Source organism: Ammospiza nelsoni, chromosome 11, assembly GCF_027579445.1.
Source record: "Ammospiza nelsoni isolate bAmmNel1 chromosome 11, bAmmNel1.pri, whole genome shotgun sequence".
NCBI classification, from domain to species: Eukaryota; Metazoa; Chordata; class Aves; order Passeriformes; family Passerellidae; genus Ammospiza; species Ammospiza nelsoni.
The window spans coordinates 16,184,538-16,206,697 of record NC_080643.1 but is presented as its reverse complement, the minus strand read 5'-3'; the positions used below and the strand labels follow the sequence as shown (position 1 = coordinate 16,206,697).

Here is a 22,160-nt window from a genome sequence, read left to right as displayed (position 1 = left end):
ACTCAAGGCTGGTTTCATTTTCAGAGTGATTGCAGTGTGGGGTCCCACAATCAAAGCCTTACAGAGGAAAGACTAGAGCTGGGCAGCTGTGGCAATACTCATTCTATGAAAACATCTAAATGTTCTTCTGGCTACAAATGAACAGGAACAGAGGTACTCAGGGATGAGGTACTCAGGAGGGCTTCTGTCCTTTGGGTCTCATTTAGCCCGTCTTATCTGAGAAAAGTCTTTCCCAAAGCCTTCAAAAGCAGCCCCCTCATCTCTGAGACTGGTGACAGCCTGGCTTTAGAAGCAGTCACCACTGAGGTCAGTTTAGCTGTCTGCCACCTCAGCCATGCCATGCTGTCACTCTGGAAGGGGTGCAGGGCCACTTCCACCACAAACCCACAAGGCACCTTCCCTTCCCCACACTGGCCATGCCTGGTGGAGGTGACAGAGGTCTTCAGTTCACTGCTGACAGTGACCAGGGAATTCTGTGCTGATGCCCAGAGTTAAAAGGTGTCTTTGTGGGTAAGTTTTTCCAGATCAGCACCCTGACCCTCCATCCAGGAGAAAGGCACTGAAATTTCATGCTCTCCCTTCCATGCAGAGGGAACTTGGAGGAGTGAGAGTGCTTGGCATAATGGGAAACAGCTTTGAGGAAACCAAGGAGCTTCTGTCCCACTTCCTTGTTCTCTTCTGACCAACCCTTATGTTACCCAACACAGGTAAGGCTGGATTTGTTTCCTTTCACTACACATGGAACCGAGAGACAAAACACTAACAAACATGGGAAGTCAAAGCTTCCACCTATGCTTAGGTTAATGGGGGAAGGAACACTAGAGAAGGAATATATTCGCTTTTCAGAGAAGTCTACAAATAACTGTACCACTGAAAATTAATATTAAGCACAATTCTCCACTTCTTTCCCTGCTCACACAGAAACAAACAGTGCTATTGGGGAATAAATATTTGGAATGAATCAACACAAAGCAAATCCAGCACCATATTGCTGCAAAGTGCTGCAGCCTCATCCCCACTCTGTGCTGAGCAGCACTGATCCTGGCACAGTGTCTCTCTACCACTCTGTCAGGGAGGAAAATCAAACAGATGAAAAATTAATCAGTAACTGCTTTGAGACATCTTTACTCTGTCAGAGAGATGTGAAGAAGCACTTCTGCAAACCAGACCTGTGCCCAAGCTGCTCCAAACACCTTTGCAGATGACTGACTCCTGATTTACACCCAGCACCTGCACCAGAGCAAGCACTCAGCAGCCCTCAGCAGCCAGGCAGAGGCCACTGGTGTCCCCACTCACCACATCAGCCATCAAATACTTCACACAGAGGTCACCCATCCCCAGCATGGACCAAGCTCAGCACTGGCAGAGCCCAGAAACAAATAAACCAAAACCCAAATAATCTGGTCATAGTTTCTGCTGTCATTTAAAAAAGAATGAAAAAACCACCAAACTCTTTGATGCTCCACAACCCATGACACTGTGTCTTACATCCTAAATGCAGCTCTTGGATGTCTCTCATTCAGATAAAGTCACTGAAAAGCCCAGGAGCTTGATGTGAGCTGCCAGCTTCAAGTGAGATACCTGCCAGCAGAGCCAGGGCTGTAGAGACAACACCCACATGAGCTGCTGTGATCAGAGCAAGGGATCCTCTAAACAGCTTGGCAGAGATTTTATCAAAGCTGGGCAGGCACCAGTCCTGGCCTGAGTCACTTGGCAGGAGCCACCGACCATTAACCCCTGCCAGCAGGGACTGTGGGTGGAAAATTACAGGTGTGCTGCAGATCAAGGCTGTGTAACAGGGCACTCTGAGGGGCTGTGCTGCAGATGCTTCACCAGGTGTCAAAGTGAACTGTAAAGGTGCAAAGCCCTTTACAGAAAATGGGTAAAACAAGAAGCACTGCACCTTCATTGTAACAGGCTAGAGGCACCTCACACATCTATCACTGTGATCTCCCATGACATTTGCAGCTGAACTTAACTTTTACCAGATGATGGCCTGTCTCTGTGTGACATTCCCTACTCTGAGCCACTGAAATGAAAGGCAAATGCCTGCAGGGACTGCACTGCTTCTCCTGGTCAGCAGCAGCACAGAGCAGTCAGAACAAAAGGCAAAACACTGAGGCTGGAGTAGTTCCTGATTTGTACAATTCTTTTCAGGGCATTACATCATGTTAGTTCACTTCCTTGAGCAGATTTCCTCTCCAAGGTCTGGCACCACTGCCTTGAACACAGATTGCAGCATCACACACAGATCCCTTCCTTCTTGTCCTTCCCCATTCAGCTACATTTAAATCCCACCTCTGCACCCTGCTGACTGCTGCCTGGACTCCCTTGCAGTCAGATGTACAAAAGAAGCCTCAGTATCCACAATCCTAGACAGAGAAGTGGACATTAAAATCTACCTCCTCCTTATGAGCTGGGCCACACTTCCCAGCTGGGCACTGAGCTCTGCATTACCAAGACTGTAGAACCCCAGGCATAGCCAGGAAAAGGAAAGATAAGGGTAATCCCCACTGCCTGCTGCCTTCTTGCTCATTTCATTAATTCATCTTCTAATGCCCATCTGCTCCTTCTTTTGATCTGTTGCATCCTCACAGAGACTGCAAGCAGTGATTGAAGTGAGCATGAGAGACCCTCAACATCCAAAATGACCAAGATCTGCCCCCTCAGATATTTTTACAACCCAATAGTACAAAATCCAATGGTGTGGCACTGGTTACAATTGACATATTTCAAGAACAGGCTCACTTCACTTGAATCTGAACCAAGGCAAAGGGTTGTGCCAAGTTCCCTCCTGCCACATGGAAGGGTGCTTATAAATCCCCATAGCTGGCTTTGCTTTCAGAGAAAGTGACAAGGTCCAGTCCATTGGGTGTTGGAATTGTGCACTGCACAAGAGGCACCAGACTCCTAATGCCTTATGGATAATGGCACAGCTCTTTTTAGTTCTTCATCTTTCCTTCAGAGCAGGAAGAAACCATCTCAGCAGAAGCGACCAACCACACTGACGCAAAGAACAACCCCAGCTGCCAAGCTGAGTGTGGAGACAGGAACAGCTGGTGGGAGCACAGGACAGGAGATGGGGTGTCCTCTGCACCAGAGCTGCACTATGTCCTATCTGAGACACAAATGGGTGGCATAACTTCTGGGATAAAGGCCTTTCATTATCCAGTGCAGGGATTTTATCCCTTTAATGGAAACATCTTGACAGTCATGGGTAGGAGCATTCAGATTACAAGACAACAGTAGTGGTGTTTTCCAATTCATCCTGTGCCACACACTCCAAACTCTGTTTGTTCTGAGTCCCTTCAATGGGATTTATGAACCCACCTTTGGGCATTCATTTACTCCACCCTGCATTATTTACTGTCCAGCTGAGGCTGATGCAACCAGAGGAGGAGAATCTCATTGCAACGACCCTCACCCCTCTCATCAGTGGAAAGAATGAAACTCAGCTTGAGGGAGGAGCTGAGCAGGTCATTCTGACAGGATAAGCAGGAACTGTGGTAAAATGACCCTTTAATTGGGAAAAAAAAAACACCTTGAAATTTCTTTCCTCCCAGTAATGGGTACAAACCAGCAAATACCATTCACCTTGCTTCTCTTACTGGAGAAGTCTGCCTGGGTTGCTCCCTGGCTGCCTCTCCATCCAGCTGAGGGTGGGGTCTGACACCCACTGGTGGCTTTCACAAGCTCCCAGATCTCTGGAGGAGCCCTGTGGTTGAGTAAACCAGGCTAAACAGGATTTTGTGGCTCAGTCCTACAGGCAGCAGAGAGATGTGGCAGTGACACAACATAAAGAGACACAGAAAACATTTTCCAAACATCTTCCATTATTCCATGAGTGCTGCCATTCTGGAACATCCATAGGTGAGGGATTCTCAATAGGATGAACAGAAACACAAACTCTTGAGGATCCACTGTTCTCAGCTCAAACATCTGAAAACCCTTGAAAATTTCAAAACTGAGTGTGTAGTCTGGGCAAAACTCCAAGTTGACAACTACTAATTTTTCAGAATTCTTTCAGTCCTCTCTTTACATCCACCACAATTGATTACATCCACTGCTCCAGTTTGAAGTAACAGTAACAAAAAAGGGAAGCAAATGAGATTTGAGCGCTTTGTTTCTATTACTGGTGTTTGTTTAAACTCATATAATAACTCCTCAATGGGCAAAAGTTTCTTACATTAACTAAGAGCATTACAAAGAAAAGGCATGAAACCAGCACAACAAAAGCACCTTCATTGGTTTCATTTAAGATGTGAGGGAAAGAAGAGAAACAATGGAGTGGCAGAGGAAGGAAAAAAAAAACATGGAAAGAAATACAGCAATTTGCATTGACTATTCCCTATACAGATTATTCTCTATGTTAAATTGACAGAAAGTACAAAAGAATTTGGGGGAAACATCAGAAGGAGATAGATCCATCTTAATTATGATTTCTGTATGCTTACAACTTCTTAGGGAGGAGCATTTGTTGTATTCCGCTCTTCTATTTGCTAAGAGAGAAGACTGTATGTAGGCAGCTTCTCCAAATGCCTCTGTGTTGCTAAGGCAAACATCCTACAACAGCTCAGAACAAAGATATTCTTGTCATAGCTGAACAGGCATTGTTTGGACAACTGAGGAGAAAACTTTTGTCTCAATAGAATGATAAGTCTCTAACTCCATTTTTCAATTACTGCAGAAAAAGAAAAGTGAAAGAAAATCCCTTCTCCCTGCAGACTACAGATGTAGGACTCACAAAATCCAACCACTAGGCACAATCAAAACTGGATGTCTGCAGAGCTCAGCCACTCTGAAACTTTCCTCTCCTGAAGCTGATGTGTACCTTGGCTATTGATTCCTGACTACAGCTGCTTCACCTGCTCCTGCAAGTCACCCTCCTGGCTGGACTGCTGGGCCAGGCTGTCTAAGGCATCTGAATGCATGTCATGAAATGAGACTGTCAGAGAGAAAACTTGTGACTGCAGACTCCTCGGGCTCCTTTACAAAGCTACTTTGATTTCCACTTCTCCCTTTGAGACACTGCTCCAGAATCTCACTCCAGTGGTTGAAAATCTAATTCCAGGCTAAGTTTATTAATAGCAAATTTGTACCACTTTGTCCTTGTACCAGCATTGATCTTTATTACAAAGGACTTTTTGTCCCCTCTAGTATTTACTTGGCAATGAAGGGTTTACAGAGAGACAACCCATTCCTTCCCAGGCTTTGTTTTATAGGCAAAACAAACTCTCTCTTTTGGTTTTCTCTCATTTGCCAGGCTCTCTGATCCTCATTCCTCCTCCCAGCCCCTTCTGCACCTGCCCATTTTTCTGGCTGAACCCCACACAGAGTTCTTGGCACACCCCTGCACCCCGTTTAAACTCCCTATTTGCATCAGGGCTGTCTCCCTGTAAGCTCTGACTCCTCTCCACTATACATTCCTTCTAAATCTGGAGCTTTTCTGGCTCAGACAGTGGTGACAGAAGGACAGAGTCTCTTATTAGATCCTCAAATCTCAGACCTGTCCTAGTCAGAAGTTCACAGCCTTTACATGGGCTCTGCAAGTTCTAAAATGCAGCTGAACACATACGTGCACTGAGCCCTCCCTGCTGCCATGAACAATGGGAACATCCTTCTCCTAACAATGCTCAGTTTCCTTTGGGTTTCCCTGCAAACGAAACAGCTGTTCCCTACTCATGGGCAAACTCCCTGCTGCCTGCATTTCACTGGGGGTTCCCTGCAGTTTTTAATCTCATGCACGTAGCTGTACTGTCTCCCAGATCCCAGGCTTTGCAAGATCCACTTTCAGTATAAACCAAGCTAGAAACAGTGGCATATGAAACACCAGTTAAGAATAAGCAAAGGCATTTTCATACATGCTTAAAGAATCAGTTTGGACATAGCTAGGCCCAGATGTTAGCCTAGGAAACAAATTCTTCCATAGCCCAGATCTGCTCCTCTACTGTGAACAGAACATATTTGCTTGTAACAAACAAGCTGTTTCTGCAGTATCAGTTCATTGTATTTTAACAACATAGTGTAATAGCTGCATGAATTTAAGACTGATACACCCTTCACCTGTGCTGAGATCCACACTGGAATTGGGTTCCCAGCAGTGTCTGCAGTGACAAAGGCTGCAAGGTAACCACAGAAACACTTTCCTCCAGAAGAGCAGCCAAGGCCCACCCACCAGACATCCCATTTCAATGTAAAGCAGGGCAGGAAAGAAAACTCTGGCTCCATTAATTTTGTGGCCTCCCAGTCATGCAAGCCATCTTCCTCCCACAGCACATGCCACAGCTGAGATGGCCACAATACACAGTGTCCCCATACAATTCCAGAAGACTTCAAACCACACACAGTAACAGCTCACCTCATCAGAAGGCTTCAGACACCCACACAGAGTAACATCACTCCACTTTAGATGGCTACAACCATCTGTCCTTCTTGTTCTTAGCCCAACCTTTTATCCCCTCCTGTTGATGCCCTGCACCTGTGTGCCCTCTGCTCCCTTTGGTGGTTGGGCAGTGCCCCTGCCTCGTTACCTTCAATGCTGCTCACCTGCTGCTCACAGCTGTGCCCATTGGGGATGAGGCTGATCCCCAGCCCCACTCCCAATCACCACAAACTGTGTGCCTACATCTTCCCTTCTCAGGACATCCTGGGGTTTCTTGGAACTTCTTTGTGCTGAATGTTTGGGCAGCACTCTGGAGAAGAGAAACAGGCATGGTGACATTTGGCATTTCCTGCAGGTGGAGGAGGCTCCATGAAGAAGTCCAGCAGGGACAGCAGCTGAGCAGCACATTCCTGCCTCAGGAGAGGAAAGATTCCTGAATCCCCTCACACATGATGTGCCACAAGCAGTGCAGAGCCAGGGAAAGGCAGCTGGTGCAGTGAGGGGATTTTCAGGACTTGCACTATGGAGTCTTGGGTTTAAATGAGAACATCCAAGACTTTTCTACTGACAGCACTCAGGAGTGCAATGAACAGGTCTTTGCTGGGAGAGGACAACAGAAAAACTCCAGCAAAACAACTTCTTGGGAAGAACTTATTAAAGAACAGACCTTTTCTTTGATTTGTTTTTTGAAATAACATTGATAAAGGTGCCTGCCAAAGCTCCTTGGAACAGCCTTGCTTCTGGCAGCTCAGAAGCTCCATTCCCTAACTTCCAAATTTTATCTTAAAGAGGTCTTTATCCCACATGCATCATTACCTTGTCCTAACATGATAAAAACAGTGAAGTATTTGATTACTTTTCATATCATAAAGATGGATTTCTCTTTGCTCCATAATACAATGTTAGCCAGCGTTCTAGACTAAACCATTGCTGGGTGTTGTAAAGGCAGTGCCAGATTCTCATGACATTTCAAACAAGGCATTTCTTGTTCTAGGAAATGAGATGTTTCAATCATATTAAGCAGCTGCTGTTGTTATTGATTAAAAAAAAAGTAACTACCATTTTTTTAATAATACACATACTGTGACCTGCTACAATGCTTTACTTGGCAAATCAATAGGAAGCATAAGCAGTACAACAACTTAAAATGGATATAGCTCAAAACAAGAATTCAGAAATCCCAGAGCAAAACACTTCTAAAACTCAAAATCTGGGACACAGTGTCCTCATAGGAAATTTTAAACATTATTTCATTCAGATTACAGGGGAAGAAAAAGAGCCAAACAATCTTTACAGCGTCAGAACTTCCCAGGAAACAGCAATTCTGAGTTAGACTCATGTGCCTTAATTCCAAGAAGCCCGAGCAGGATATTCTGCTGGGAACAAAGTCCAAGAGGATCTGGATGGAGGGAATTCTGCAGGGACCCACAGCACACATAGGGAGGTTACAGCAGGGCAGGCACAGCTGGCCCCAGGCTGGGCAGAGCCTCTCTGGAGCAGTGAGGCACTGCCAGACTGGAGAAGGAAGGGGAGCTGGGGTTCCCTTCACCCCTCTGCCCAGTGGCTGCACAGAGCAGCTGGGCAGGGAGCAGTGTGGGGCTCTGTGTGGGATGTCCCACCCCATCCACCTGGGAATGCTCACAGCTCTACTGGCACGTGCCCACAACTTCCAGAGGGGCTCAGGAAAGGGCCCAGCATGAGTGAGGGATGGGGCCTCCCCTCCTGCCCTCCCAGACTCTGCAGAGGAAGGTGCCAGCAAGCACCAACCCCTGCAAGGATGGGATTCCAAGCAGCTGTTTTGTGATCACGACTCCAACAGGCTACAGGACATTCATCTAGCCACCTTCATCTTTTAATTTTTGCGCTCATGACTACCCTGACCATAACCCTGTCCCTCCTTAGCAACAAAATTACACAATTACTAAATTAAATATTTAATTTAATACTTGACTAACACTATTAAGTTATTCAGCTTTCACAAGTTACCAGGACCACCTCTCCAAAGACACCTCTCTAGTACTTATGGGGTTTTTCCCCCCACATAGGCAACAATCATGACTGGAAAAGCTGAAGTAAATGAGTAAGTATCTACCTCTATACTGTTGGCTTTATTGCTTGTCAATAGGGCACACAATCAAGCCCTGAAGTGGAACAGGCAATATATTTGCTGGAGTTTATTGCACAACTCAGGACCTGTATCACGTGCCTTGTGTGCGTTGCTGAGGTGGAAAAAGTTGAGCTGGTGAACAAAGGGCCACTGTCTGCTGACACAAACAACACAAAAAACCCACTGACCTGGAAGGTAAAGTACAAAATCTACTTTCAGCCTGAGTGCCTGCTGCCCATCCACATTAAATGAAGAAGCCTTGTTTGAATGAAGTATGAGCTTAATCTGCTCTTCTCAAGCAGAGAGAGCACATGCCAGCACCAGGACTCCACCCAGCAAACCCACCAGCTGCCAAAACACTGAAGGACAATGCAAGACTCAACTGCATTTTGGAGGGGGATTTTTCTGTCATAAGGTTAGTCCAAATTATCCAGCATCAAGAAATTTATCTATGCAAGCCAACATCATTGGCTGGAGGAGAGTTACACAACAAGATACTGGCGGGGGAGTAGAGAAGAGAAAACTTAAGAGAGAAATGGAGCAACCTGTGAGGAGTTTCTAAGCACTGTGGCAATACAAACAGCATGAACTGCAAAGGCTCAGAGAAGGACTCCAGAGAGGCAGCAAGCTCAAAGTCAAAAGGTGTGGTGAGAAGGTCACTCCTGGTAAGTGGCACAGCAATCAATACAGGAGAGAAAAAAGATTAACAGCTTAAGAGGCTCCATTCCCTGGAAAGACTTAAATCGATGACTGGATGCTGGTTTCACAGAACACAAATACCACACAGCACCAGGTGTGCCAACTGGAATGACTTTGATGACTCCACTGAGGTCAACATAGTTGTAGCAGCCTGTTCTGGGTTTGCATCTGGAACATCAAAGTACCACGCAAACCCAAGGAATTAATTATCAGCCAAATGCCAGGCTAGGAATTTTATAATAATTCAAGCCTTTTTCAACAACCCAAGCAACTGTGTTCACATTCCAGTCAGTCTCACATGAGTATTCCAGTAGGAAGAGAGAGGATGGCAGAAGCCATTCTCCCACCAGCACTGCTGGGTACTGCAGCTCCTGCAGCAGCTCAGGCTGCCAAGGGAAGGACTCCATGGGCACCGGCACTGTGCTACCAAGCTGGTGGACATGTCCCACTGTGAGCATGCTGCTGTGTACATACAAAACATGGGAGACAAGTGACCACCGAGAAAGGGAGAAGCAGCAGGTGGGGAGCTAAAACTGTAGGCAGCAGCTGATGTAAAGTGGGAACCAAAAATCTCCCACTGCTGAGGACATGCCTTGAGAAGCAGAGTTCTGCCTCCCCTATACTCACACCCAGCCTGGCAAGTTCCACAGAAACTGTGTTAATAGAAACTCAGGCCATCTTTGTGACTCACTCAGAGTGCTCTGCTCTAGATGAACAAGAGTGCTGTGCTCTGTCCACTGTTGCTTGTCATCACCTGTGGTGCACCAGGAATCCACCCACACTGCAGAAGGGGCTGCAGTCACCTGTGCTGGCAGCAAGCAGAAATGCTCAGTGTGCCTCCTATGTTAAACTTGCACTTTGTAGAGACTCAGTCCTACTCTTCTACTTAGGATTTCAGAGTGGCAAAGCAGGAATATGGCAGCACAGGCCTTCCCTACTAAAATCTTGTGGTAATCTAAACAGAGACATAGCTCTCCCAGGATTTTCCTGAGAAGCTGTGAGAAAGCTCAGAGAAAGAATTAAAACAATTATTATCTCAATCTCTGCACCTGGCAGGCAATCTGTTTGTCAAAGATGTTTACAAGAAGAAGTTGTCCCTTCTTGACCAATAGGTGAGAGAAGATTCCTAAAGGCCAGTCAGGTTTTAGGTCCACCATTGTTTCTACAAGAACTGTGGATTCCTAATAATCAAGGGCCTTTTCATGTCTTCTGATGATGGAGTCTCTGTATCACCTTTGTCTGTCCCAGAAACCCCTTTGGTGAAAAAGCCTCAGCTTCATTTTAACACACCCATTCCCAAAAATCTTGTCTTCCCTAGATGAACTTCATGTCATGTTTTCTTCATCTCCCCCTTCCTTCAAACAATCTGCTATTTGTGTGCCTCCAGGTTGTGCAGCATTTAGCAATGGCTGTGCCAGTAACACACTGTGAAAATGACCCTCCTGTCACATCCCAACACCATGGCTCTCAAAATCAAACATTTCTTGGTAACACTCTCCATATCAAGGAATAACAATCTCTGCTTTCTGCTCTCGAGGCACCATCATCCTTCCAAGGAACAGCTGGGATGGACACCATTTAAAATACCAGTAAGAGAAGGAGGAAGTACAGCTACAGCTGGGTTTGCCAGAACTGCCACTAGGAGCATTTGAGCTCTTGCTGTGACTCTGCCATGGCTCTTCTTTTGCTGTGCCTCAGCTTCTCACCACACCTGTTGCCACTGGATATTTGGATGGCAAACTCTTCTTTGCCATGTTGCAAATTTCAGCCCAGGACCTGAGAATCCCTGCTGTCACCCTGGTTTTTTTTAGATTTTCTAAGCCTTCTATGTTTACATTCTTGTAACAAACTTTCTCACACACTTTCTGTAAATAACTTATTGTTTTGCATTCTTTTATAGAGGAAGGAAAATTTGATGAACTGTTGATTTTTCCAGTGTCATTGGAGAGGTGGAACTTTCACCCTCCAATCCACTGTCACTTTGAAAAATCCATAAATGCTGAAGTCAGAAAATAACCTTTTTTTACCTTTTTTACCTTAAAAACAGCAGCATGTCCACATTGTGTTATTTCACCTCTTACAGTGACACCCTGCCACAGAGAGGATGCTTTCAGAACATCCCAGCTGTCACAAAAGAAAGGATGAAGTGTGAAACTACTTATGTAGACCTTTGAAGTAAGCTGAACCAGAGCAAAATTTAAACAGGGGCAAGGCTCCTTCCTCCCCAGGCAGCAGTTTGCTCACATGCAGTGGTTCTAAGGCCTTCCACCCTGGAGTACCCTTGCTCATGGTTATCTCTGTACTGCTGACAGGGCAGCTGCCACTGAAATCACACATCCATGCCCACTCTGCCCAAAATGCTGAGATGAGCACACAAAACATGGAATGGTGACCTTTCAGGTGTGCTGGTGAAGGGAGCAGATGAAGCAGATCTCTAGAGCTAGAAGCTGCCACTTAAAGCTACAGTTCTGACATCAGCCACACTAAGGAGACAAACCACAGAGACCACAATATGTGGCAGCATTCTCTGCACCTGTCTGCAGCACAGCACAGCACATTTGACTCGAGCACTGTCAGAGCAGCAGTGGCTGCTGTGCATAGGATGCACCTTCCCAGCCCTCTGCAGCAGCCCCTGGCCCACTCTCATTGTGCTCAGAGGCACTTGCTGCAGAGAAGTGACTGCTGGTGCTCTGCTCACTGTCTGGGTTTGCAGGGGAAAGCAGCACAGCCAATCTGGTTTATCCCACTGCAGCAGGGTGCTGAGTCCTGTCACCAAGCAGCACATGAGATGAATGTCATAAAAGTGCCCCTGTGCTCACCAGAGCCTGGATGGACCACACTGAGATTGGCCAGCAGTTGCCAAGGAAAAGAAACAGAAGGACTGTGACATGATCCTCCACAGAACAACATCTGAAACTTCTGACACTGAACTCAAAGCATCTCAAAACATGTATGGAACAGGAAATAGCCTGGAAACTGGATTAAACCTCTCTTGGTACCTCATTATCTTCTTGAGTGTGAGAGAGAAACCTTCTTATTTGTGCATCAGGACTGTAGTTTAATAATATTTAAATACACTTTTTGGTAACTTTCCCAGACCAAAAAACAAAAAGTCAATTCAAGTTTTGGCATGGTCTTCACTTGGGAAATGACTGCTCTATAACAGGGTGGGCTCTAGCAGCTTTATTATCCCACTCAGCAGAGGCAGAAGTACTACCTCTAACAAGTCTGAAGCACACATGGTCTCTCTTACATTTCACAAGCAGGGAAGGAAGGATGTGCAAGTCATCTACAGAAAGAAGTGCTGGAGTTCTTTGTCCCAGAAATGAAGACTGTGAGGAAATATGGAAACAGACTACCACATGGAAGGTGCTCTAAGGAGAGAGACAGCTGTTCTCTACCTCAGAAGTGCTCAGCTTTAGTCACAGCAGAGCTGCCATGACAAAAGAAAACTTTCTAGCAGACAGAATCACAAAGCATGAGGACAGATTGTGTGCTAAAGTCCTTAGCAGCAATGGGAGCCTCTGGGTCAGGCTGGGCAAACATTTGTTCAGGAATGATGTAAAGCAAGTTGATGCTTACTTGGATGGGGAAATTGGGCTAGATGACAGTCAAGTTCCCTTCCAAGCCATTTTGATCTATGGTCCTACACTGAGGAATTGAGTGCTGGCCAGTAAACCACACACACAGGGTCATGTGGGACCCCAGAGATGCCCTGTGTCACCCTAATGCAGTCCCTCTGTGTCTGTCAGCTCCTCCCACAGAAAGCTGCCTCAGCCCTACAAGAGCACAAGCTCAGCAGAGAATACTGTGAGGAGAAATGTTTGTCTCTAAGGTCCCTGCAAAGTCACTTTTACCCCATATCTCAGGTGGAAACTGAGAGCACAGTCAGTTGTCTGGGCACATGGACATTACACCAGAAGAATGGGATCTATCTCTGACCTCCAGTCCTAGGGGGACTTTGGGCCTCCCATTCACAGTAGGAGGTACAACCCCACTCCTGTCTCAGCTGAGTCCCTTTCCAGCCTCACAAGGCCATTGTGGAAGTTCTGTTTCCCCAGCACAGGAACAGCCCCACTTGCAGCTGCACCTACACACTGCCAATCCCAGTTCTGGCTCTCCCTGGGCCTGCACCTTGCCCGAAGTGGGAAGGCTGAGGCAGGAGTGTCTCCAGCATGGACACAGCTAAACTGGGACCGCAGCTCCACCTGCAGGGCAGTGCCAAAGCGGCTTCTCCTCGGGGAAGGGCAGCGTCACCCCAGCAGAAACCGCACACTTGGCAACCCCAAAACACAGATGTGAGGACAAACATAACCGTGCTCCTCAGGGTCCTGAAAGCAAACAAAGCCCCCCTCTGACAGCATCACCTCAGGAATCAAATCACCATTTTGATACAGTTCCCAAGACCCAGTAAATTCCCAGAAAATTCAGTGTATGTTAGATACTGGATGGTGCAGAATGCCGAGTGAAGCCTTGGCCTTTGTGGCTCCAGGAGCAGCTCACGTGCCTGGGGCTCTGCCAGTGCCAGCTCGACCTCCTACCCTCAGGCAGCACATACATGGCCTAGGGCTCCACAGCCAGGCTCCTTGAAACCTCCAAAGAGCTTTGCAGTGCTTCTGTACCAAAAGGAGCCCAGGCCAATGTGTGTAAAGCACCAGGAACACACTGTACTACAGCAGCACATTCCCTCGGATGCGAGTCTGACAGGAACATCCAGCCTCCTGGGAGAACAGCCATTTTTCCTTTTATGAAAAGGTCAGCAGCACCATGTGATTTTCCAAGATATATAATCAGTATGCAATGCAAATACATAGAAATGCAAGTGTTTTAGTGGTAAGAATAGGAATTTAACACTGATCCTACTGGATTAGACCAATAGTCTGTCTTGCAGGGGATTTGTCCTGCTCAGGGCTCGGACAAGGGATTCACTGGTGCTTCCAAGAAAAAGCACACTGCCTTCTGCAGCCCAGCCACTGGCACTCTTGTAGAGCCACCTAACACCTGTCTGCTGCAGGGAACCAGCCCACCCTCTGAAGAATGCAGCATGATGCTGTTTAACACCCCTATCAGCCCATGGACTTCCCAGCTTTTAAGGCCTCCTGCAGAAGCAGGCTGTGCAGAATGCTCTGTTTCATACACAAACACTGCTAACACCCAGAAGAAATCTAAGAACTCATTTCTTTAAATTTAATTTTTAAACAAAATCTGACAAACTGAATACCCCTAAATTACTATTAGGAAAAAGGCCACAACCACACAAAATACCCTTTGACTGTACTTTGTACTCATGGCTCTGGGAGGCCAGAAATGAGCTGTACTAAAGTGGTATTTTCAAACCTTTGCTCAAGTGCACTTTAACTGACCTATTTTTGTTCTCTCCTTCCCTAGATTTCTTCTACTTTGTTTACCCAGGGCAGGCCAGAGAAGACTCAAAAATTCAAGTCAAGAGTGCACAGAACATGGTAAACTACTGGAGTGGATAAATTAATGTGAGATGTACAATGGGTGAAAGGCAAGTCTGTGAACAGAGCTGTGAGTACGGAAAGGTTCCAGCTGGGACCCAAGTGCTGGTTCATCAGAGAGAGCTCAGGTGTCTGTGGGAAAGGAGGGCTGATGTTCAGCAGTGAAGGGGATGGAGAAAACTCATCTGAGGAGCGAGAGTGTGGGAGAGGCAGAGGGGAAAGGGAACAGATGTATCAGGGCTCATGTAGCACCCTGTGACCCTGCTGCAGCCTTCCAACAGACTCAGCTTGCTGCTGCATGTCCTGCCTGACGCTCCTGGCTGTGCAGCCCCAGGCCAGCCTGGACAGAGCCTGGGAGCTCCTCCCTGGCACACACAGCAGGGCCCTGGCTGGATGCTCCCATCCCTCCTGAGTGCTCACCTCCACTGGCCCAGCAACTGCTTCCATCTGGCCTGGCAGAGCAGACCCTTTCCTTGGCTTCTTTCCTTCCTTCCCTGGCTAGCTGTGCTCCAGAAGGGAACCTGCACCACTGCAAACAGCAGCAGCAAGCAGCAGCTTGAATTTCACCCTGCCATTATTTACACTGACATGATGTTGACTGTCCACTTTAGGGACTTCTCTCAGAGCTGTTTCAGGCAGGCCTAGGCTGAGTCATCCTTCCCAGAGAGACAGAGCTCAGCTACTCCCACGCCTGTCAAGAGCCTGGGTCCTACTCCAAACTCAGCTTGTCAAACTTTCTGCAGGTCATTTCACCTCCTGTTTTTCAACTTCTCCATCTGCAAAAGTGGAGGAGTGACTCTGGCCTTCTCTTTAAAGTGTTGCAATTAAATGCCTCATGTGGAATTTAGGCATTTCTATTACTATCAGAGCAATGTGTGGGTGCCAGATGTTTATTCAGGCCTGCCAGCATCTCTGAATAGCTGCAGTGAAATTCTTTTAAGGACCCTGCTCTGAAGCACTGTCTTTATTATAATGTGTTGACCATTTCTGGCAGCATCCACCAAATGTCAAAGGCTGTAAATTCAGGTGCTGTAAGATCCTTGAGAGACAATCACTCAGCAGGAGTGGGACACAAAGTCTGCTTTGCTATGGAGCATCAGGATCCTGGAACAGAACTGCATCTGAAATGTGCACAACAGTTATGTCCTGTTATACCTGCAAATCCATGTGCCAGTATAAGCCAGGATTTGAGCTTATCACCCCATCTGGTCACATTTTATATAACTGTATCTCAAGGCCAATTTAAAAAAATATAATTAAATTCTTTCTAGGCCAAATGGGTGATTTGGCACGTTGAGAAGTTGTATTTTTAATCTGGAGCTGTGAACCCTTCTATCTTAGGTCCTGAGATGATTGAGTCACTTTAGCAGAGCAGACTAAAAAGTTTCATGCAGTTCCCTGAGGGAGGTGGAACACTTCCACATGCTCAGCTGAACTTCTGCATCTCTGGATGAGGTCTGTGTCAGGATATGAGGGGTCTGTCACTGCATGAAAAGTCCAACACTCCAGGGAATGGAGATTCCTTTCACAAGGCAGGAGGAGTTTTCAACCAGCTGCTCAGCTGGGCTCAAGAGCAAAAAGCATCCTGCAAGGAGAGTTATGTCTGACAGTTGTCAGCTGCTTTGTTTCTGGATGTGTAGAAACCTAGGCCTGTGGAAAGAAGAAAGACCAGAACTTTAAGTCTCACTGGGGACAATGTGCCTCTACCTCCATCTTATAAGAGCAGTAATTTTCCAATGGCAATAACCCCACCAGAGCCAATCACCCCATCAGAAATGCTCACCTGGGTCAGAATTTCTGACTCAAACACTTGCCAGGCTGTTTCAGAATATCAGAAAGCTGAGATACAACCAGGGAGCCCCTATTTTGTCAAAGACTGCCTTCAGCTGTGAAGCTGCACTGGGTTCACTCAATACATAAAGGTGCAGGGACATATTCTTCAAAGGACACAAAACCTCCAAAAATGCAAAGGCCAAACGATACTTACTTGCCACAAAAGTCCTTGTGAATGGCACGGAGGGTGAGCAGTAATTCTGGGTGTGCCTGTAGCCAGCGCTCCACCATATCTGGATGCCTGGGATCTACTTCCAGAAACACACTCCTGAAAAGGCACATTTGGGAGCAGAATTGGAGAGATGCACATTTAGGTTGCTAAACTCATGAAAATTAAGATCTTTCTTTCTGTGTGACTCTGACCAGTGCAGGAAATGAAAAGGTCAGTAAACACAGTGCATTCCAACAACCCCAAACCAGATAGATCATAGCTGTCCACATAAGATGCAGATCCCAGCTGCCTCCTTCAGGGGAGAAAGTGTTAATCCTGGGGGGAATTCTCATGGTACTGTGTGTGAGGAGTTAAAGTCTTGTATCAAGATGTAATGAGCCCTTCTGAAGCTCACCCAGAGATTCCACCAGCCATCTGCTTCTGAAACCCCCAAAGATTTAAAGGCAGCATTTTTTTATGCTGCAGGAGCACTGAGCACTGGCCTGGCAGCCTGAAGTCCCTCTGTGTATGAGCAGCAAGAGACATGAAGTACAAGTCAGAACACACATTCTTCCACAGTAAATGTCTCCATAAATCAGTTATGAAAATAACACCAGCATTTAGGCCTACATAGAACTGACCAAGTAACCTCAGTTAGGGCACCAGTACCAGGCCTGGGCACTGCAGGGCAATTTCCATCTCTGCCAGACTTTATGACACTGGCTCATTCCCCATGTTCCCTCCTGTGACAAAGCAGAACCACCCCAGCTCACAGGCACAGGGAGTGATGGAGCTGGTTATGGCCTGGGACACAGCAAGAGACACTTTAAGCAGGCTAAGGACACAAGCCAAACCCCATCAAATGCTCTCCTGAGAACACTTAAAACATCCCACACTGAATACTCCCTACAAATTCACCAGGCTAAATACAAGCTGGGTGTGGATCTCATTTCTGGCCTTAAAAAACTTCCACTCCTCAATGAGGGCTTGACCTTATTAAATAAGCAAAAAGAGAAGGAAAAGAAATAGTCTTAAGAAACAACCCCACAGGACCAGTCTCTAATGCTGGGAAATTCTGAGGAGCATCTTCTTCTCTTGTGGTCATGCAAAGCATGAGGAATGAATTCTGCATGCACTATGCCTCTCAATATTCCCATTCTTCTTCTCAAAAGAGCAGATTTTCAATGACCTCTCTTATGGTGGCCAAATGTCAGGAATATTCAATGGGATGTGTGAATGCCCTGGCACATGAACACTACACCCAGACTTTTGGGTATCAGCATGGTGATCTTCAAAATGGATCCCATGTGATAGAGAATAGGAACAATCAGTCTTGAATATTAATCATGGAGAAATTTAACATTTAAGAAACTATCCCTGACTGATCTTCGTTTTCCTGGGATATTCAGCATTCTATACCGGTACAACAAAGAAATTTCCCCTAATGAAAGGGTGGGAGGGAAGTGGGGATCTACATCCACCCTCAAAGAGATGTCCATTGCTTCTCCTTCCATCAGTTACTCATTTTAGAAAGCTCCCCTGCTTTCTGCACTCTCTTTCTTGGCTGCTCTCTTCCATGTTCTTTTTCTGGTTGCTTTCACCTTCAAAGATTCTCCCTTCACTAATGACCAGGAAATGCCACCAACAGCCAAGGAAAGGCTAACACCAATTTCAAGCTAATTTTGCTTGCACACATGACATTTTAAAAACTATTACTAACTGGGGCAATGAGGGGACAATTTGCAACTAATTTCCCTCTGTTTGGTTTTCATACAGGAAGTACAGAATTTACAGAATGGATGGATAAAAGACATGAAATTCAAAATATGATAGTGCTTACCCAGAAACCTTGAGAAGAGAAGGAGCCAAAGCCAGAATTGTTTTGATGACTCTCATGCCATCATCTCCCCCATCCAGGGCATCAAGGTCCTCATAGCTGGAGTGTGGGAAGAAAAAGACATTTGACAGCAATTCCTGTGGCCCTTGAGAATGCATCACCCCCCCAAAGAAAGGTGCACCTGCCACACCTGAACTCCAGCACCCCCAAAGCAGGGGATGGCACTCACTCACTTCAGTGGGAAACACAGGGAGGGAGAAGCAGCTACCACTGGGCTGAGAAACCCCACATTCAGCACAAGGAGAAAACACCCCCTGAAGTATTTCTGAAAGTTAGGAGCCAACTGTAGCTGGGATCCAACACATAGGTCTGTTCTCTCTAAGCTGGCCAGAGAGCAAGGGTGTTGTGCAGCAAGGGCTTGATTGATCCATGCCAAACAGCAGCTCAGGCTGTGGCTGGCCCAGCAGAGCCAGCTGGGATGCAGAAAGCTCAGCTGCCAGAACCTGCTCTGGTGCACATCTTGTACAGAGGTGGGGACAGGACTTTCTTCTCACATGCATGACAATCAGTTTTGGATTGGGAACTTGCTAATTTCAAACTGTGTACTTCTTCTATTTTAAGAAATCTTTCATGTTGCTTCAGGCATGTAAGCACTATCAAAGCAAGCCTGTGTTATTATATCCCAAATAAACACACCTATATTTTGCATGTGTATATTACATTTGCATGTTTTGTGTGCAACTGTGTGTAGTATAGGAAGCAGACAGAAAACCTTGCTTCAAGGAACAGAAGAGGAAAAATCTGTTTGTTTGATTACCAGAGGATTTCTGCATCCAAGGAAGCCATGTCTTCATGGAAAACATATGGGGGGTTACTGACTATGACATCTATGGGGCCCCAGAGCAACAGCTGTTTGGCAGAACCTAGGAAAGAAAAAGAATCACAAGCAGCTCTCAACCACAGCATCTTCCCTATAAGCTCAGTGTAAAGATCCTCCCCAGGAAACTGTCTCCAGGCACATGGAAATGTGTTTGACTCTGCTTTGTGATCATAAAATTTTATCCTATTTCTTTCTGCAATGGTGTGCCTTGCTCCCTGTCTCAGGAGTGCAAGAGTGATACAAAGGAAAGCACAGATGAAGTACCATTTTTTCATATCAAGAGCCTGTTTAACAAAACATGTTAAAAAGCACAGGCTTGATGCCCTGGGACTCTGTGCCCACTGGGATCTAAAGCAGCAACCAGAACTCAGAGCCCACAAAGGCCTAAGTGGGAGCTTAGACTGGCTGTCCAGGTGAACACCCCTCCTCTTACAGAGCTGCAGCAGGACCTCCAACGAGCTGCAGAGCCAGAGCCCCTCAGCAAAAACAGCAATGGGATGCTCTCATGCAGACCAGGAGCAGCTCCCTACACTCCTGCTCTGACACAGGCCAGCCCTGAATCAGAGCTGATGGAACCATGTGAGTGTGGCACTGTCCTTGGGCAGCCTCTTGGCACAGGGCTTTCAGCTCTAAGAGGCAGCAGAGTGTCAGAAAGGTGTGCTAATGAACCCACAGTGCTGCAGCTCCTGCCTCCACAGCTGCTGACAAACAGCCAAGCACTATCCACCTAACTGGACAGGCCCCACCAAGTGCTAGTTTTAACTGGTTTCAGCTGGCTCTGGGGAAGAAAAGCATCCTTTCCTGGTTCAACTAGCCTAATTTCAGGTGAATATGGTGGGGCATTTAATCTAAGCTAAATAGATGGGCTCCCTCTACCATCAATGGAGAGACAGACATGCAGATGTTTATCTAAAGCCTCCATGTCAGCATGGAATGAATTACACTCTTTATATATTTGCATCTCCCCAGCAACAGTAAAGAGCACCTGGACTCCCAGCTCAGATACAACCTTGGGACACCTAAACCAGGAACAATTCACTTTCTGATAAAATTAGGGACTTCTGTCAGCTGATCATCTGCCCTGGAAATCTCTGCAGGGAAAAGCTTCACTGGCTCACTTCTTATTGACCTTTTTCCCTATTAACTTCAACACTCTTCTGCTGCCTGCATCCCAGAATGATTCTTTGGCTGCCTCTCATGCCTCCCTCCACCCATCAAAGACAAAAAGGGAAGAAGACAAAGGGGATTATAAGAGTGAAAAGAGTTACTGTGTGAAACATCTTGGTGGATGATGTGAATCCTTTCTTGGAGTTGCAACCTGTAAAATTCCAGATGCAAGATGCAACAACAGAAAGAAGAAAGATTAGGAGGTGTATCTGTGTTCATGAGCAATACATTCTACAAACAGATTATTAAATATTGCACCTCTTATCTGATACACATACATTCACAACTGCCAAGATCCTCCCAGCATATTCTCTCCTCCCACCACAGTGGCCTCACACCCAAGTTCTACTCCCTTTCCTGAGGGATTCCTGCACTGTGTGCCATGTGCCCAGATGGATCTGGCACTGGGATTGATCCAGTACGACTCATCTGAGCATCCAGAGAGCACAGCTGGGATAAGGGAGCTTTGAAAAGCAGGCAGGATCTAAGCTGGGTTCAGTCAAGCAGTAACACAGCTTATCCTGCTAGCTTCTCTCCCAAGAGCTACAGGGCACCATGCCAGGGACAAGATCACAAAGACACAATGAAAATATCCATGGAGAAATATTTAGCTCTCTGACATGGCATTTATACTCCCTCATCCACTCTTGAGCCAGGAAGCAATGTTAATAAGCAAGACAATTTTCCCCAGAGGCCAGAGTTACAGTTGATCAAGGAGACAAAGATCTGGCCAGCTTTTATTATATCTATGAAAAATTGCAACAGAATTTGGTTTGACACTGACACATTAGGAAGAAACCTCTGCTCCCCATTCTCTGTAACTGGGCTAGGAGGCAAAGGGTAACAGTGAGGTACCAGTTTAGGAAGGGCTTGTTCTTACTCAGCTCTTCAGACTCACACACAAGCTGGGACTTGCAAGAAATGAAGAAATGCAGCCCAGTGCAGCCAGCACCAGAAGTAGCCCCCCCAATGCTGGCAGCAGCTTGGGAAAAGAGGTGTTTGTGGTAGGGGCCTAGGGCCCAGCAGTTACTGAGGATGTGAATGCAATCTGGAGCTCATTTGACAAAGACTACAGAGACTCAGAAGCATAGTGGGATTCCAGCTCTGGGGGTCCCTGTGCTAGTGACATCCAGAACAACCTGACAGAAGAACCAGCTGAGGAAGTGGAGCTCTAGGAAGGACAAGGACAACCTGACAGACATCTCTCTGACTTCAGCACAAGGTGTTTGAGCCAGCAGCTCTGAACATCCATCCTGCCACAGCACAGGTGCCTGAACTGCATGGGATCCAGCAGCACCATTCCCACCAAACCAGGACTGCAGGGAGGATGCTGAGGGACACCAGGCAGCACATCAGAGGAAAAGTGCTACTTGACTGTGCAAGCATTTCTGGAGGAGCAAGGACAGAAACGAGCACAAAAATAATGATTGAGGGAGCCAGAGAGAGAAAGGCTCAGGATATACTTGTCCTTAACCTCCCAAGTGACATAAACATTCCTACTTCAGTCCTGAGCTTCCTGAGTGCACAGACAGGGGTAAGAATAGCTACCAAAAACCACTCTGAAAACCCTTGACAAACAGCACGTGAGTACCACTGCTTTATTTAGGCTGCTGTCTTTGCAAAGCATGTTCACAAACCAAAG

General features: G+C 46.5%; 1 protein-coding gene and 2 long non-coding RNA genes across 5 annotated transcripts in view; 1 reads left to right on the top strand and 2 right to left on the bottom strand.

Annotated features, from left to right (window-relative positions):
* The window catches only part of LOC132078368 (uncharacterized), a 32,945-nt gene extending 26,530 nt beyond the window's left edge, over nt 1-6,415 (bottom strand). Inside the window, exon 1 of the long non-coding RNA XR_009419256.1 lies at nt 6,359-6,415. This is a non-coding gene — a long non-coding RNA (uncharacterized LOC132078368). The remainder of the gene's footprint in view (nt 1-6,358) is intronic.
* On the top strand, nt 55-19,068 carry LOC132078367 (uncharacterized). 2 transcript variants are annotated; one of them, XR_009419254.1, is made up of 4 exons: nt 55-510; nt 590-707; nt 14,577-14,650; nt 18,411-19,068. It is a non-coding gene; the product is annotated as an uncharacterized LOC132078367 (long non-coding RNA). The 2 variants fall into 2 exon arrangements; XR_009419255.1 differs by lacking the exons at nt 14,577-14,650; nt 18,411-19,068 and adding an exon at nt 4,688-5,090.
* Nucleotides 14,963-22,160, bottom strand: part of HEMK1 (HemK methyltransferase family member 1) — a 25,315-nt gene continuing 18,117 nt past the window's right edge. For both annotated transcript variants that reach the window (XM_059480461.1, XM_059480460.1), the window contains exons 6-10: nt 20,620-20,669; nt 19,289-19,394; nt 18,475-18,570; nt 16,638-16,751; nt 14,963-16,300 (exon numbers count right to left, since the gene is read on the bottom strand). In XM_059480461.1, coding sequence (XP_059336444.1) covers nt 16,264-16,300; nt 16,638-16,751; nt 18,475-18,570; nt 19,289-19,394; nt 20,620-20,669 — 403 coding nt within the window. In that variant the 3' untranslated portion in view covers nt 14,963-16,263. The remainder of the gene's footprint in view (nt 16,301-16,637; nt 16,752-18,474; nt 18,571-19,288; nt 19,395-20,619; nt 20,670-22,160) is intronic.